At 45.0% G+C, this 11,539-nt stretch overlaps 1 protein-coding gene across 4 annotated transcripts in view; it reads left to right on the top strand.

Annotated features, from left to right (window-relative positions):
• The first annotated feature begins 4,061 nt into the window (after nucleotides 1-4,061).
• Nucleotides 4,062-11,539, top strand: part of LOC117005055 (desmoplakin) — a 38,892-nt gene continuing 31,414 nt past the window's right edge. For 3 of the 4 annotated variants that reach the window (XM_033076306.1, XM_033076302.1, XM_033076287.1), the window contains exon 1: nucleotides 4,062-4,264. In XM_033076306.1, the coding sequence (XP_032932197.1) occupies nucleotides 4,062-4,264 (203 nt within the window). Of the gene's footprint in view, nucleotides 4,265-7,480; nucleotides 7,562-11,539 lie in introns of those variants that run through there. The other variant, XM_033076293.1, reaches the window with a different exon arrangement.

The following is an 11,539-nucleotide window of genomic DNA, read 5'->3' as shown; positions in this document are numbered from 1 at the left end:
AGCCCCTGCACAGGAGGGGTGATGCATATCAAGCACCTTACAAAGACACATAGCCAGAGTAGTGGCTTGCATGTGCAGACTTGTCCTTACTGCCCAAAAGTGTAGGAGTTAGGAACACAAAAGTCACATACAGGTTTGCCTGGATGATTTGATTTGTTTGGAAGGCCAGAGCTGGTTTTTTTGCAAGCTACAATAATGGAAATCAGTTACCAAGTCACAATCAGATTTGTACTTTGAATGTCAGATGTCACTGGTTATCAATGTGTTTTAGCTAGTTTAAATTTATTTGGTTCCTATCCAGGCAAGGAGGGCATTAAAGACAGGATGCCAATAAATAAGCTCAGAAGAAGCCACGTGAAATAGGAGGGGCTGGCAACTACTGCCAAAAGCAATGAATTAACAAGCCACTGAGGGGAATTTCAGTGTGCCCCTGGGAATTCAGTTCTTAAGATAAAATACAGAGGTTTCCCTGGTATAGACAGCAACCAACATAGTGTGTTAAGTTCATTTCAGGTAGTGCCCTGAGTAAAGACTCAATATCCAGCAGCCTAAGTCTAAAATGGGACTTTTGGGTCCACTGTTCGGGGCTGGAAAGGAGACTTTTATTAAAACTAAAGAGATATGCCTAGCACTAATGCCATGTGTAAAGGAGATTCCCTCTGCCTACTGAAGCAGTCATCAGCTGCTGACACTTTGCCTCCCTGGAACTGCTGTCTCCTAATATCCTCATTTGAGGCACATTAGGAAATAGGGCTGCAGAATGGACCCTAGCTCTAGCTTGGGTTCAGGTGCCTGTAGAGAATATGATGTCTCCTTTAGATTACTTGCTTCAAGAGGGTATCCTAAGATCTACACAATTTTAATAGGTCCTTACCTTAGGAGACAGAACTCTGCCAAAGGAGATGAACAGTAAACTCCAAATTACTGCATTTTATTCTCTCCTGCATGTAGTTTTTCCTTGGGAGGAAAATCATGCAATCATGGCTTGGTTTGAGTGGGAAGGGACCCTAATGATAGATCAGCTTCTTCCAACCCCACTGCCATGGGGAGGGTCACCATGAAAGAGGGACACTATGAGATTGCACTTTGCAGTTTACTGGCTGTTTGCACTCAAAAACTCTTTGATACCAAAGAAAGTCAAGGAACTAAGGATGTGGCCTCAGGTATGTCAGGACTGGGCCTTTCCAGGAATAGTGAAGCAAGGTTTAAGTGAGATCATCCAGCTATTACACTGATATTTTCATGCATTTAGATGAATTTCAAGCAATATCTATGTGACTTGAGTCTGTTTCAAGCTGAGTCCAGCTAGGGTAAGGACCCAAGAAAAATTGACTATTTCAGCAAATTTAATTATTTGTATTTATTTCTTTCATTTCTCTATCTATTAAAACATGTAAGATAGGAGAATTGTGCTGCTCACAGTATCATCTCAGTCTTATCCTCTTGTCCTCATTTCAGTGGGGCTAACTGTGCACATAGGACCACCAGAACCCTGTCATTATGTAAGTATTTAAGGATTTTTCTATGTGTCCAGGCAACAGTGACTCATCCAGACCTCTGGGTGTGTAACACACACGCTGTCTCCATCACAGATAATGGTGTGTCTCACTGAGCTGGCACACCAGTCCCAGCTGAAAGGTGGAGCTGATTTGAGGTGGTGCTAAAACTCAGCAAGAACCTCAAATCAGTGTAATACTTTTGGATCTCTAAATATGCATACATACAAATGGACAGCTTTCAAAGGGACTTGGTGGGAACAAAAAAATAAAAAAGCTTTATGTTTGTATGTCTAAATACAAATGCCTGGCTTGATACACCACTATGCAAAAGTCTGACTTTTACTTATATTGGTATTAATTCAGAGATCTGTATTTACGTTTCAAAAAGTTTGGACTGGAGAATCAAAGCACAAAGTCCAAGTTTCCCTCATTCTGCATTACCTACCTATTCTACCTCTGTTTTCTACTTTTTTCCTTCCTTCTTTACAGCATTAAGCCTCTATATTTGTTTTTCTTACTCATCCTTGTTTCGTATTCTGCTCCCTTATGGCTTTGAAATGTAATGTCAAACCATCCAATCGTGCAGATGTAATCTGTATTCAAAACAGCATCCCAAATCCACATATATACACAAATACGTATGTTGGTATACATATATATGCACTCATAAAGAATGAATCACATTACATATAATACAGCATATATATTACAGTATAAAAGTCACTGTATGACTTCACTTATAATAAGCCACCTTGCATTCTGCCTCTTCGTAGCGCTCTTTACTGCTCCGGGCGGTGCCACCAGGATACCCTTCAGGACCAAGCAACCCCATGTTTGCTTGGAGGAGCTCTTATGCCTCCTCTACAGCACACTTTGCCCATCACCTCCAGCAGCAGGGCAGGTTCTCATTTGACTTGTGCCATGGTGCTCCCACAGAGTCCCAGCAGTTTCAGTGGCACCGGGGAGAGCTGCACTCAATTGGTTTTCTCTTGAATAGTTTAGGAAGTCTTGTCCTTTGGTATGTTTGCCTAGTTGTTACTTACTGTCCCATGACCCATCACTTGGATTTAAAACACCAGGAGAATGAGGCGTGCAGAATAGACAGAAACATGCATGGTGTGGGCTGCTGGTAATCTCACACAAGTTTAAAAAACTTCCAGCAGGTGTGTTGTCACAGAGCATCAGGTGGCTGATACAGCTCATGTACTACACACTAGGATGAAACTCTCTGGATTATTTCAGAAAAGCCTGGCATGGTTATTCATGAGTGACTGCTGCTTCTTAAAATCTGGCCATCTCTGTTTTCCAACACCATGGGCAAGTGGCCAGACCAGCTGAGGCAGTGCCACTGAGAGTAGCTAAGAAATGGCGCTCAGTTGACACTTGAGACTAATCCGATGGTCACTGGCTGGCAACAACGTCCCCTCTGGGCATCCTACAGCAAACTGCCTTTGCCGACACCCTGTACACGCATGAATGTGTTAAAATGACTTTGTCTCCTAAGATATGGCCTATTTGAAAGTTAAACACAACTTTCAGGGCACCAAAAGGCGGGAATTAAGAAAATCTGAGGAGAAAAACCAAGTTTAAATGGCTGTTCCTGAATGTCTTCTTCAGACACAAATAGAGTCAGCGCATGGCACTAGTCCAGCATTTCATGTGCTGGGGTGCAAGTTTCAGCACTGTTTCAGAAATGCACTGGGCTTGGAGTGCCCGAACCCCTCCTGAATGTGGGACCCTGCGTATTTTGGAATTGATTAAACACGCACGTAGTTTTCCCGACGTGTATCAACACCCTGAGATGGGCAGGGCAGAGGGCAGCTGCCAGCGGAGCAGACCCATCCTTGACAGAGCGCTGGCGATTTAACCAGCGCTGCCTTGTTCAGGCACCGGGTTCTTTCTGGACAGACACGAAGGTATTTGGCGTCCAGGGCACCCTGGCTCCCTCCATCCTCCCCGCAGCGCTCTCAGCCCTCGGGCGAGCCGCAGCTCCAGGGCAAGCGCCAGCCGCAAACACGGGACTGGTCGGGAGGAAGTTTCAGCGGACTCCAACCTCCGCTGGCGACTCCTGAGGGCAGCACGCACACGGGACAGGCGGTGGGAACACCGGTGCGGCCGTGACAGAGCCCGCGCGGTGGCCGGGGAGCGGCTCGGCGGCGGGGCGGGGGCCGGGGCCGCGCAGGAACCCGGGGCGGCCGCCGAGGAGGCGCGGAGCTCCCCGCCCAGGAGCGCCGCTTAAAACCACCACGGAAAGGTGTGGCCTCGCCTTTCCTCCGCCGGCGGGGAGGGGACAGGACGGGACGGGACCTCCGCTCTTGCCGCCGCCGCCAGCAGCCCTCGCCGCCCGCCCGGCTCCTCACCGCGCTCCTGCCCTGCCCTCACCTGCGGGCCGCCCCGATCCCTGCTCCCGGCTCTTCCCGGCCCTCGGCGGACTGCGAGGGAGCGGCGGCACCGCGGCGGGCGCTGCTGGCCGTGAATGCCATTCGTGCCGTCGGGTCCGGCTCCGTGTCCCCGTCGCTTCGGCCGTCGGCCCGCGTGGCCCCGGGCGGCTCCCGCGCCGCCATGAGCATCAACGGCGGGTCCCACCCGCGCATCAACACCCTGGGCCGCATGGCGCGGGCCGAGTCGGGCACCGACCTGCGCTACGAGATGAGCTCCCATGTCGTGGGCGGCGGCGGCGGCGGCGGCGGCGGCACCACACACACCCACAAGACCTACTACTACCAGAAGACCTACGGCGGGGACTACGCCTCCGACGGATACGGGTAGGTGCGGGTCCGGCCGGCCCCGCTCCCTCGGGGCCACCTTCGGACAGCTGCCGTGAGCCCGCTCGCGGTGGGGTTCCCTAGGTGCGCCTGCTTGCAAGCTTCTTTCCGTTCCTCGCTCTGAGGCGTCTTAACTTCTAAAAGGCTTTTAAATGCAAGCGAAGAATTTATTTTTAAAAAAACCGCTTTTGGTGGTGATTCTCCTTGAAGAGAGTAGCAGGACTAAGAACAATGTCTCCCATTTGCACTGGGGGCTGTAAATGGGTCTGTGTTGACTGTATTGACCCAACAGTTCTGTGCTGATACAGCCCCACTTTGCTCAGTGACGCAAAACAAGCTGAAGTGAATTGCTTTATACCCTATACACCCAGGCTCTGCCTTCCCCAACTAGTTGCATAACTAGGGCTATAAAACAGTTTTAACTAGTGGGAAATGTTCTCTTGTTGGTTTTTGAGTTTGTTTCTAGCTGGTGTCAGGCCTGGGAGTTTAAGTCATGATCTTTTATAGAGCGATCCCTGACATTTGGTGGCCGGGGCAGAGATACATGACAAGCAACATCAGTCTGCTCTCCTTTTACCTTTTTAACTTTCTTCTTGCCCTGGTGCTGTGAGCACAGTCAAGATCTTGTAGGCAGGGTGCCAGCTGTGAATCCTGGCTTGGGGAACGCCTGTTCTCACGGATGCAGCTGTACCGGCAATCTGTGCACATCAAGTCTGACAAGGACTTTCTGCAGAGTGCAGTAATCATGAAGACTTCTCCATTTATCTCCTTGTCTGGGAGTTCACAGGACTGAAAAGCAGGCAGCAGTTACAGTCACTGGAGGAGGCAGTGCTGGTGCATGGTACAGCACCATCACAAAGCACAGCTGGTGATGGCTGGTTTGTGTGTGTGGGATGGCTGTATTAAGTCCATTGGTCTAATTATGGATGCCACTGACTCAGGAATTGATGCAGAAGCCCTGACATGTATTTTGTATTAGAATTTAAATCCTAATTTTATGGATAGTACATAATTAGATTGCAAAAGGGTTAGAAATAAACATACATAGTAAATAAACAGCAGTTGAGAAAAGGCAGGCTTTTTTTATATCAAACAGATCTCTAAGTGGCCACAGAGAATTAGGGTTATCCTAGAAGCACAGCATGCTCTGCTTAGGTATGTCAGACCTGGTGCTGGAGGACCACTGAATGAATGACAAAACTTGCATTCTACGGGTTTTTTGTTTATTACTTTGCCCAGTTCTTAGTTTTAGTTCTTCGTTTGTCTCTTGGTTTGTTGTGTGCATAGGTGAGTTAGTTACAATAAATTGCAGCTAGAGCACATCCAGTTACCAATAGAATAGTATAAGAATATCTATTTATTGCTATATAATAAGAGCAATTCAGTACTGCAGCATTGTGGAGTACATACACTAGGACTCCAAATTGCTGTTCTACCTGTGTGAGGATTTGTTTTGCTAGTGGTGCTTCATTACAAATACCTTTACTGTTTACAAGAGATAGCCATGAAAAATGAATGGAAGCGTGTGTTACTTCCTGGCTGTTTTCCTTTCCCTCTTTTTACACTGGTGCAACTCTATTTGGATTCAGTAGGGTGATTTCCATATCACTCCCAACTTTCACTAGAGGACAAAATGCTTTCCTTTAATTTAGCATTCTTTGGTTACATATTTTAAGCCAGTCTGTAGTTTTTTAGGCTCCTCGTTCTGTAGCATGTAATGGTGGTGTAGCAAGAGTGGAAAGGACAGACCTGATTAAGAGGTTAACAACCTTATATCAACATTGTTTCATTTGCTTTTTATAACATAATATTCATATCTCCTTTCTGGGAAGGTATGTCTGGCAAGGAGGTTGCAATGAAAGTTCCTGTTTACTTTATTGTGAGACTTCTGAGTGGAACTAAAGACAATTATTATTGAGATTAAAAAAAAAAGTGTATGTATGCATTACATATTGTTTTATGTGAAAAAATCTGACCATACCAAATGCAACAGAGTATGTGTGTTTGCCACCTTACTGAGTTGCATATGTTTAGTTGTAAGCAGTGCTGATGTGAGCTAAAATGTGTCTCAAAACCAGGGGTTTATTGTCAGTTAACAAAAAGAAGCAGTTTTACCTGATTTTGCACATATGTTTGTGTGCAGAAAATCCACTAAATGCTCTGCATGTTGTTGATCTCTGATGGGGATCAGGGCCATCATTTATGGAACTGGTTTTATTAATTGCATTTAGCCTGACATATTTGGTGCCAAAGTTTAGTGAACTACTGAACTCAGAAAACTGAGGCTTTTTTTTTCTATGGGGAAGATCAGTCTACCCTAATTTTTAAATGCAGTAGGATTCAAGTTAGGGTCTAGTCTTGTAAGTTTTGGGGCGTATTCTGCCAAACAAGTCTGTGCTGAGTGTTACATTACTCACAGAGCAATATGAGACGCTCCCTACCCTTAGGGCTCAGCAAGGTGCTTTTACAACATTCCCGGTTTCTTCTGGCTTGGGAACTCAGGATGAGCTTGGCCCGGAGTACAGATACTCAGCTTGACAATGACTCACACGCTGCTAAACTGCCAATTCATCAGTCAAATATTTATCAATGCCTTTGCTATGGAGATAGAAAATCTGATAAACCGTGAGAGAAAAGAAAAAAAATGCAAAGTTGTGCAGTTTTATTTGTCATTGGGCATTACAGAAAAAAATAACTTAGGAATCACGGTCACTGAGTGACATGAGCATAAATTAATTTACACAGTTCTGCTTAAAGATTAATGTAAGTGCTGTGCTTCAAGTCAGAAAAGGAGTTAGAAAATTACCTTCCATGCCCTGACACTCCTTTGAGGAAACAAAGTAAACGTGGAGAAAACCAACTCAGAGCCACACTTTGCCTTTCCCTTCAGTCTCGCAAGGATTTGTGGAGTCCTGGCTAAGCTGAGTGGTGGAAGAGCTGGCGCAGTAACTTCCCCTTGGAGCTGCTCGGACGGCGAGGGAGGAATGTGTGAATTGCTGGGGAATACCTGCGCTGCCGGCAGAGCCTGCGCCGGGCTCCGGCTGGCAGGGACAGAAAGGGTGACGCTGCCACGCCGTGAGCAGGGACTCGGTCTGTGCCTTAGCCGTGTGCCTGCTCCGTAGGGACGTGCAGGTGTGGAAACCTCTGCCGGGAGAAGGGGTTTGCTGCATTCCGAGGGGCTGCTCTCCGGCAGGGGTGTGTTTCCATGGTCCCGACTAGAGCCGGTGTTTGGCACCTCCCTGTCCCGGAGGCGGAGGTGGGAGAGGCAGCGTGTGAGCAGCCTGCTGCTTCGGGCAGGTACGGCCTTTGGGAACCGTGCTGTTGCTCCTGGTGATTCAGAACAGTGGGAAAAAGCATGAGGAGTGGCACGATCCCTTGTGAGACCCTGCATGCTCCCAAGGCACTAAGCCCCGGGGCTCCTAATAAATCAATAATTCACTAGTGCCTACTGGATTTTTGCGCGATTTTAATGGTATTTAGAGCCCGATTGTGCCAGATGCAGAGGTCTTTTGAGGTTTCCAGCCATCACGGAAACCCTAGTCTATGTGCATACTTGGCAGATGAACTAGTTTGGTGAGGCTGTGGTGTGCTGAAACTGGTCCTAGTTAGAGCAGGGACATATGGGGAGAACTCTTGATGATTTGACAGTTTGTATTCACCTCCTTTGAGGCAGGAGAGGGAAAGCTGGACTGTCGCGTTTTAACTCCTGGTTATATCCTTATGGATGTCGTGATTCACCGCCTTTATGCCGTTGCATTTTCCAGCATGCACACACCCAGCTGGCAGGTGGTGGCGATGGGCGGTGGTATGTGCAGCCTCTGTGCTGGGAATGCAGATTCCAGGTCAGGTTTTTCTTCTGACTTGCCTACCCTGGGCATACCAGGTAATCCCTTTATGAATCTTTTGCTTGTTCAAACAAGTTTGTGTGGAGGGGGGTGGGAAGTGTGAAGAAAAAGAAGTGCTTTTTTTTTTGCTCTTGTTGAGTTATGGGAATCATTCAGTACTCTGCATCTGCTAAAAGACTTTCTTTTAAAGCTTCCTTCATTTTTTGAATGAATAAAAAGATTAAAAATATTTTAATTTTTAAAAGTCTAGAAGTTCTGTGGAGGGCTTAGAAAATTTAGCAAAGATTTTTCTGATTTATTTTAAATAGTATCTTTGGGACGAGAGCAACCTCTTTGTGCTCCCAAAGCTTTAGGGAGCTGTGAAGCTGTGGGAAGGCTCCTCAGAATTGCTGGATGTCTTTCTGTATCTCCTTTGCCCTGCTTCTCTGGGCACTGATCACACCCTGGATAAGTCAGCAGCCTCTGGATGTGCAATAGCAAAAGCAGACACCAGAGCAGCCCCCACGGTCCAGGTGTTTGTGCTGGAGGTGTGCAGGTCTTGCAGCAGCAGGAGGCAAATGGGAAAGCAGAAGGGAGCTAACTTCCTTGCCCCTTGGGTTCTGCAGTGATGACATCAGCTCCCACAGTGAGGGTGCAAGCTGAGTGTTTAGGGGAGGTATTTGGTTTATTCAAAATGCATCACTTGGGATAATTTTTTGACTGCTCGAATAAGTTAGTGCCAGCAGTACTCAGCCCTGCTGTGTTCTGCGGACGTGGGGACTGCTGACATGTCTGTCTCTATGCTCATAACTCATCATATGGCCTTGAGCATGTTTCTCAGTCCCTTTTAGGAAAAGCAGGAATAGTTCTTTCTTGTTTCAGTAGAGCTGGGGGTCTTGTAAAGTTAAAGACAAATTCTAGTTCAGACACTGAGGATTCAGTAGTAAGGTAATGGCTGGATTTAGCTCAGGGTATATTCCAGCAGAGAGGTGTTGCCTGAGCTGCTGTCTTGCCCAAATCCCAGTGGCAGCAGGAGTTGGGCTGTCCTCTCATTTCTCAGGGAGAGCAGAAGGGTAGTGTAGCAAGGGAGCATTGTGTTCTGCCTTGACATGCACTGAAAAGGGTGGCTCCTGTACAGAATGACAACAGGGAGATACTATGCCTTTCCTAGGGCTCTCCTGACAGGAGAGAGCTACAGGACTACATTTCAACATTCCAAGTAAAAGCAATTAATCTGTGTTTTGAAGTGTTTTCATAATTTTAAAACAAAGACGCTACCCCCTTCTGTTTCCCTTTGTTCCTTTAATAGTTAATGACTATTAAAATGAAGTTATTTTAATAAAGAACTCTACTTAATAGGACCTTTTTGAAATTAATGAGTTGCCTTCCAAATAAGTGGCATGGTCTAAAATGAGTTGTAGGGACAAATACATAGTTAAAGTCAAAAGCAGTCCAGTCTGTTTCACTCAGCAGTGTTCTGCAAGGTTTACAAAACTAAAGCAGCACAGCAAATAGTCAGATTATTGCAAATTTATTTATTTATTAGTAGTAGACCCTGCATTCTTTTGTTATGAGTCCTGCTAAAAGATCTGCCTTCAGTTCTATCCATTTCTGCTGGAATGGTTCATAACATATGCTGCATTTGCAGGGGTGCAGTAAAAAAAAATGAAAAATCTGCCCATATTTTCACTGCATGGTGTGCCTACAGTGTTGGACACAGCAGGATCCTCTTCATAGGGTCGAGGTTTAGATGCTGCCAGAGTTAAATCAAATTGCCATAGCAGCAGTAGGTGTTACAATGACCAAACATTACTCTAAACTCGTTCAGTTTCATGTAAACAAAACCAGACAAAACAAGAGACACACTGACAAAATACCATGTAAAGTAACCCACTTAATCTGTGTTCTCTGAGGATTGTTGGTATCCTACATTTTTCTAAGGGACATAAATATATTTTTAGGTACCATGTAGGTTACATTTTTTTATTTTAAAAATCCGGCTTTGTTATTGCCTCCATGCTATGATGCTGTCTGCTGTCCAGCACGTTCAGGGTTTGCCTCAGTTTCTTTGGTCCAGTATTTTCTGTGTTGGGTATGGTTTTACTTTGGCTGTCTGTTTCCTACCGCCTCAAGGTTGGTTGTCTCATTACTCTGAATTGGAGTTTCTGCTTTGATCTGCTCATCTCCATTAAAGACCTGTTGGCTTTGGTAAGAGGTAGATTGTACAGAGGGACTTTGAAACTCCTAATGAAGTACCTTTCTATCACATGAGTGAAGAGTATTGAAGATATGTCCCTGTGAGATTGTGCTAGTGCCATCTGATATATCAAAATCAGTGTGTGTCTGTTGAGGTATTGTCTCACTAAGTATGTATTTTAAATTTTTTTTTTAAGTTCAGAGATTGGTTTATGCCCTTGGGCATGTTTGTACAGCTAAATCCCCTTCAGATTTGAAGTTCTTGATTCCTGTTGGCTTGGTGGAGGTCTGCCATCAAACATCAGCTCCTATGATGGCATCTGCTGTTTCTGATTGTACCCCAGTAATTCCATGCAGCTCTGTTTGGTCTTCTGACAAATTTGAAAGCCAGTGCCTCTAACAGGCCATGACCTTTTTGTCATTATCGTGGGATTGATCTCTGTATTTTCACTGGCAAAACTGGTTAGATTTTTAACAACAAAGAAAGCATTAATAAAATAGTGTGGTCTTTTCTGTTTTCAATTTGTATAGCTCCAGCTTCTGCCATTATTTTGATTATATCTTTATCTGCTGGATTGGAGAGCCTTAAATATGTGCTGCTTTCTTCTTGTGAAGGTCCCCATGAACTGTAAACAAGTAACTTCTTACTCTCTTTGAAGACCTAGATAGGGGGTATTTAAGCCTCTCTTTTCAAGGCCTCTGCTCTTGCTTTTGAAACAATTCTGTGCATCTATATTTAGCCGTCTTCAGGTTTTCAATTTTTAAAATTATTTGGGCAATAATTATGGATGTGGCATTCAAGCATCATTGCAAAAAATTAATTTGCAAATGAATGCTAAATGCTTGTATTTCTACTTCTTTATATTTTAATTTAATGTTTTGATTTATTTGAAAATAGCTTTTCTTCACGATTTCTTACCATGTTAACTATAATAGCTATTGTTTAGACTTCTTGTCACGGTGGAGTAATGTCTTTGAGTTCAGTGAAGCTACCCTGAAGCCAGTGGAGATAGACTGACTGGTTGCAGTTTGAATCTGGTCACCATCTATACTTCATTTGGCTTTAATGGACATCCACCATTTGTAACTGCCAGAATATGATGGAAAAAGTGATTTTAAAAAAATACTCTTCCAATGTTCTAAAAAGAGAAAATTGCTCAGAAGGTTCCTCTCTCTTCTTTATTATGTTTCATTCATGAGGATAATTGTGGGTGTAATTAATGGGTGTAATTAAATGTAGATTTCAGATGCAGTC

The sequence above is a fragment of the Catharus ustulatus genome, chromosome 1 (assembly GCF_009819885.2).
Source record: "Catharus ustulatus isolate bCatUst1 chromosome 1, bCatUst1.pri.v2, whole genome shotgun sequence".
NCBI lineage: Eukaryota > Metazoa > Chordata > Aves > Passeriformes > Turdidae > Catharus > Catharus ustulatus.
The sequence above is the reverse complement of the archived record's forward strand: the minus strand, read 5'-3'. Positions and strand labels throughout refer to the sequence as shown.